The sequence below is a fragment of the Suricata suricatta genome, chromosome 9 (genome assembly GCF_006229205.1).
Source record: "Suricata suricatta isolate VVHF042 chromosome 9, meerkat_22Aug2017_6uvM2_HiC, whole genome shotgun sequence".
NCBI lineage: Eukaryota > Metazoa > Chordata > Mammalia > Carnivora > Herpestidae > Suricata > Suricata suricatta.
In genome coordinates, this window is record NC_043708.1 from 4,723,830 (window position 1) to 4,729,945 (window position 6,116).

A 6,116-nucleotide genomic window follows, 5' to 3' on the forward strand; every position below is an offset into this window, starting at 1 on the left:
GGAATCTGCACTTTGGGGAGGTCACTGGTGTCCACAGGGCCTGGTGGCTCCGCCTCGCCTAAGGAAGCCGAGATGGGGGGCTTCCGGTCTGCAGGGGAGAGACAAGTCACTGCCCGGCCCCAGGCCCCCAGGGCTGCCCCTGCAGGGGTGCATCTGGGGACTCCGCTGAGCCAGGGGCGCACACAGCACTTCTCACAGCCACCGTGACCCCCTGACTCCCGGCCCCTGGCTCAGCCCTGGCGGGCCTGCCGCCCTTCCCCAGGGCCGTCTTCCCAGAGAAACAGGGAGCAGCCTTCACTGTAGCGGCCGGCGCCCAAGGCCATCAGCTAGTGCCATGCCTGTCACAAAGGCCACCCGCCCCGTCCTCACACCAGCCAAGGCGGGGCCTGCAGTGCACGAGGCCACGTGTGTCGCAGCCCCGCACGCCCCTCTCGCTGGTACAGACCGAGTGGGGCCCTTCTTCCTGCCTGCCTCTGCCCCCAGAGACCACGAGGCCGGGGCCCCGTCACCTCGCCGTCTGCAGCACTGGCTTCGAGCAGAAAGCCCCAGGCTGCTCAAATGAATGAGGCATCGTTTAAACCACAGCGAACAAGTCTCTGACATTCCTGACACAGCCACCAAAGTGGCGGTTCTGCTTCTAGTTTATGAGAACCGAGGTCGGACCCCACTGCATCCTCTCTGAAAGCACCTCCGTGGTGCTTCCCGGCCACGGCCCTCCACCCCCTTCGCCCACAGTCTCGTCTCACACGCTTTCACCTGCCACTCCCCCCTTCCTGGTCACACACCTGCAAGAGAATACTGGACACCTCACCAGGGGAGGGAGGCCAATCAGAGGAGCCAAGACTGCTGGGTTGAGAGAACACAGAAAAGGGGGCCTCCGGTCTCCCGGCACTTGGCCTTGTGTGCTCCCTGGAGCTCCCACGGCCCTGACTACGCAGATGTGGACGTGCGGCGTGCCCAGGAGGGGCGCCGCGGCGGCTGCGGCTTCCTCACTGCCGTCGCCTGGAGGGCGAGAGCACGATTTCGGCGCGGTGGGGACAATTTCAGCGAGAGCCGCGTCCCTGGGGCTGGGCCTGAGCTACGCTGCCAGCCTGCCCGAGACGGAAGCTGGTCGTGCCTGTGGAGAAGCCCGGGCTCCAGGGTGGGGCGGGGCCCTCCTGGGTCCGGAAGCTGTGACCAGAATCCACAGAGCTCGAACCTCCGAGCTGCTCCTGTACGCTGGCCACGGCTGCCTGGGCCTCGCTTCCTGTAACACACATCCCTGCCGCCTCCCCACCCCGTCCCGTCCCTCCGCCTGTCCCCAGTGACCGCACCTGGGACACGTGGTCTCTCCAGGCACCTGCGCCCCTCTTCATCCTTGCTCTGACACTCACCGCCACCAGCTGCCCTGACACATCTGGTGACCTACGCGCCTCACAGCAACTGTGGCTCTAGCCGGTGCCCCCCCCAAACCACACTCCTGCCCCTCCTCTGGGCCTTCCTCCCAGCTGCCACAGGTCCCGACGGAGTAGGGACGGGACAGCGCTGGAGTGAGTTCCCGCAGCCCGGTCCCCCCTTCCCTGCCGGCAGCAGAGCCGGCTCCCAGCACGCCGACCCTTGCCCAGTGCCACCCCTGTCCTCAGCGGCTCCCCTGGGGCACAGGAGGGGCTCTCCGCTGGTGGAGACGTAACATAAACACTGACAGCCCGAGGCGGGTTATCTTTTCAAGCAAGCTTCATACCGGACCGGGGACGGAGGGATTTGTCCCACAGCAGAAGGTGGCTCCCGGTCTCCCCAAAGCTTGTGAGGTGTTGAGACTGACCACTCGTAGAAGAAATGCTATTGGCAGCACCCCTGCCACAGACGCGGGTGCCAGGGGCCCACGGGGGAGCCGCAGGCGGCGGCCAGGGCAGTCCAGGGAGCGCGGACCCCCCCCCCCCCCCCCGCGGAGTGCTCAGCACCCCCGGCTCCCACCCACCTGAGTCTCCAGCTCCGACTTCCAGATCGCTGCCCTGGGGGGAGAGGCCCCGTTCCTTCCCTACACTTCTCCAGCTCTAAGTGACGCCGAGGAACCTGCCAGTTCTCCGTGCGCCTGCTTATCCTCTGCTTGACTGAGCCCCTGCCCATCTTCAAAGCTACGGAGATGCCGTCCTGCCGCCAGGAGGCAGGCGGGCGAGGGACGGGGCTCTGAGCGGCGGCGGTCCCGCCCCGGTCACCCGTCGGCAGGGCTTCGCTTGGCTAGAACTGCTCCCACGGTGATTTGTCCTGCGGCGTCGGGCGCTCCGCCCGGGGAGCTCGGGGAATGCCCGACACACCGAGACCGTGAGACCCTCAAGATACCGGCTTTGTGAACCACGGACACCGTTTCTCAAAGAGCCTCGGTCGTTATCTTCTTTTTAAATTCTGGCCAGCACGTCTGCCCTCTGCAAACCGGCCCCCGGGCCTTCTCAGCTCTGCCCTGCGAGAAAGCGCTCGCAAGCCGTCTCCAGCAGACACTTACCTGGCGGTGGGTGGGCCGGAGGCAATGGAGGGTGAGTGGTCTCAATTTTGGGGATTTTGGGCGGCGGTGGTTCTAAAAAGAAAAGTAGATTGAAAGGCGACTCAAACCTCTCCCTGCGAATCAACAGCATAGAGCCAAAAGGGAGGTGGAGGAAAACGTGCTGCTCAGGAACTTCCTTGGGGCAGAACGGACACGAGCAAGCCTTTGGGAACAAAGGCCACACCGCCAGGTGCTGCTCCTCTCCCGAGAACGGGACAGGACAGGTCAAACACCGCCCGCACCCCAAGCAACGCAGCCCGCCGGTCCTCACGGTCCTTCCCACATCCACCTGCCCCCGTGCCCACTGGCCCGCACAGCCTTCCAAGGACACGACAGCGGCAGAGCAGCGTCTCGGGTGCCAGGGGGCTGGCGGTGCCCCCACTCGTCCACAGCACGTCCGGTCACCCTGCCCCGAGGGCTCACGCCACCTCTGGATTCCTGTTCAGGCACATTTTAAGCCTATTCTCTTATGAATACTGACTCCCACTGGTGGCACGTCAGCAGCAGGACGCGGACTGACTTCAGGAGAGCTCTAGAGGCGGACAAGCCAGGAGCAAAGCGAACAGGACACTGGGGGCGGAGCACACAGCGTTCCCGTCCCCCTCCCAGTGCCAACTAGCCACGACAGGCTACCCCAGGCCCAGTATCTCGTGTTTTACGAGAGTAGGGAGTGAGCACACGTGATCGGGAACGAACTCCTATCTCTGTATCTGCCTGTGTGTTTTGCCCCTTCCTTCCAGAAGCTCCCTTGCCGCTGGCTGTACCCACTCTGATTTACTCCTACTCTGGTGCTGCTGAGTTTTTCCTGGTGTCCTGTCCCAAAAGGCCAAATTCAAGGTCCAGGGACAGGTCTGCGTGTGTCCTCTTCCTGGGAGCCCAAGTCCCCTCGCTCTAGGCGATGAGCAGCCAAGCTGAGCCTCTAGCCGCTCTCCCCACAAAAGCCGGGGACCTGACTGTTAAGCTCCAACCCCAGACCCAGCGGCTCGCGGCTCGAAGGACGCCTTCCCCCTCCCCTGCCTCTGTGACCACGGTGACACTCTCCCCTCGGACGCCCACCTGCTGCCCACCCCACGCCCGCATGAAGCTGTCTAGGTCAGTGCTGCCCCCACACAGAAGAGCTGTATGTAGGATTTTAAGTTTTCTGGCAGCCACCTTCAAGAGAGATGAAATTCATGTTTAATTTAACATGATATACAAAAAATTTGGTATTTCAATGTGTAATCGACATAAACACTGGTAAGATTTTCTACATTCTGTTTTCTCAGTAACGCTTGCGAATTTGCTGTGTATCCGGCACTAAGGACACATGATGACCGGGTGGCTGCACCTCCAGTGCTTGGGAGCCCCTGCAGCCGGTGGCGCGGAGCACACGGCCCGGCCAGGGTCCCCTGCAGGCTGTCTGCACCCTTCCTCTCTGGGCCGGGGCCGCTACTTGGCCTCAGAGCCTCTCACCCCGATGCCTGTGAGCTCCTCCCCGTCCCCTACTCTCTGTGTCCTATTACTGCTGCCAGGAAACGTCTTCCAAAACGAACCCAGACCTAGCCACCCTCTGCTCACAAATCTGCAGTAGCTCCAACTGCCTGCAAACGCTCACATTCCCCCAGGGGGACTCTCTGCTGCAGCCTCACGCTCCGTCCCAGGAGGAGCTTCTCTCCACTGCTCGCAGTCCGGCGTCCAGTCAGACCCCTTTCTGCCTGCCCCCCGCCCGCTTCCACCTACAGGCCCAACCCGAGTGGGGCTCCGGGTGCTCAGACTCAAGTCCTCCTCCAAGGTCCCCACTGGCTCGTGTCCGCCGCATGCGGACATACAGGTCCAGCACAGCAGCTCAGCTGCACGCCCACAGGGTGAGGCACAGCCCACACCTGGGTCTCACGCTTACTTTTTGCCACCCAGCTGGAGCAGAAAAAAAATTCACCTGCACTGAACCCATCATTTCCCCCAAAGACTCAGAAAAATGTAGCTTTGCTGCAACTAGAAGGTCTCACAGTAGTTCAAGAGATCAGTGAGTTCCTACCCTGGAACTTAGCAATAGAGAAACAGAAATGAATAAACATGGTTTTATCTTCAGAGTTCATATATCGAGGACCACGACACAGGGACAAAATGCTTCTAAATTTCTGTTCTGGGATCTTCCAGATTTTTAGTTTAGTTTTAGAGAAAGAATGTGAGCATGAGAGGCAGAGGGAAGGAGAGAGAATGGGAGAGAGAGGGACAGGGAGGAAACGAGAGAGAGAGAGAGAGAGAGAGAGAGAGAGAGAGAGAGAGAGAGAGAGAGACAGACAGAGACAGACAGACAATCTCAAACAGGCTCCACGTGGGGCTTGATCCCACAAACCTGGGATCATGACCTGAGCCTAAATCAAGATGAGTCACCTAGGCCCCCCAATCCTTCAGATTTTATTCACACTTTACATTTGTTTCCAATACAGCAACAAATAAACCAACTCTGGGCTCTACAAACCCCCCGAAACCACACCCAGTGCTTGACAGAGGGTGGCCCACAAAGCAGCAGGGCCAGGACACGCGGTGCCCATCTCTGCCATCCTGTCTGCCCACCACCTCCGCTACTCGGGGCTGAGGCCGGCGCGCCCTGCACCGCTGCTGCTCTGAGCCTGCGGGCAGGACACTGCTGCGCCTCGTTTCCTGTGCTCGTGATTGCATCTGCGTGTGTTACTGAGCACACTTCCACTGCTGCTGATGCTCTCTGATAACTTCGTCAGACTACGATCTAAACACACCCAGGGCCCTGGCAACCTGCTTCCGGCAGGCGGGGTAATGTTTCCCACTGGCTCTAAAGTTAAATTCTAAGGCCAATCTAAATCTTGTGGAAACAATGTTGCCAAAACATTTAAAGTTTTGATAAACGTATATAAAGCTAAAAAATCTCTCTTAGAATAGGAAGTTACCTGCGGCTTTGTTCTCTTCTTTGGGAGACACAACCTGTTACGAAAGAAAATACGGAATCGTTAACCGAGACCCCAGGTGCAGAGAGAGAAACAGTCCCCGGAACTAGCGGAGTCCCACAGCAAGACACGGCTCCGACTGCAGGGCGTCCGGGCACCCGACCGTCTCTGCGCGCCCTCCCTTTCCCAGGTCCGACGGGAGGACCACTGTGGATTTCAACAGCGGGTCCTGATGACACTGAGTAAGTTTCAGGCCCTCTAACACTGCGGCCTAAATTCCACGAGCTGTGCCGGCCAACACAGGCTTACCTCACACGGTTTTCTCCACCGGCTGGCTGGCTGCCGGGGGGGCGGGGGGGACCGTCACAAACACCCTCGTCACTCACAGCACCAAACACGGGAAAGCCACAGAGACTGGCCACTCGGGCGGTGGTGGCTGGAGGAGGAGGATGGAGCCCACCCAGCTCCCGGGGCCCCCTGCTGTGACCACAGCAGCTCTGAGGCTCCGCACGGACGTGCCGTCGGCCAGCAAGGCCAGGTGTCCGTCCCCTGCTCGGTGTCCTGCACGAGCCCTCAGGTGGGGTGTCTCCCCCCACCCCCCCGAGAGCCGGCCGCTCACCACAGCTCGCTTCGCGGGCCGGGGGGGGCTGGGCTGCGGGGACGGCTTCTTGGGCTGCGGGGCCGGCTGCGGCGGG

The 6,116-nt window shown here is 61.0% G+C and overlaps 1 protein-coding gene across 1 annotated transcript in view; it reads right to left on the reverse strand.

The window, feature by feature from the left end:
* CCNK (cyclin K) overlaps positions 1–6,116 on the reverse strand; it is a 25,258-nt gene that overhangs the window by 1,043 nt on the left and 18,099 nt on the right. The window contains exons 9-12 of the mRNA XM_029950913.1: positions 6,041–6,116; positions 5,425–5,458; positions 2,480–2,551; positions 3–88 (exon numbers count right to left, since the gene is read on the reverse strand). The exon at positions 6,041–6,116 is cut by the window's right edge and continues 17 nt beyond it. Coding sequence (XP_029806773.1) covers positions 3–88; positions 2,480–2,551; positions 5,425–5,458; positions 6,041–6,116 — 268 coding nt within the window. The remainder of the gene's footprint in view (positions 1–2; positions 89–2,479; positions 2,552–5,424; positions 5,459–6,040) is intronic.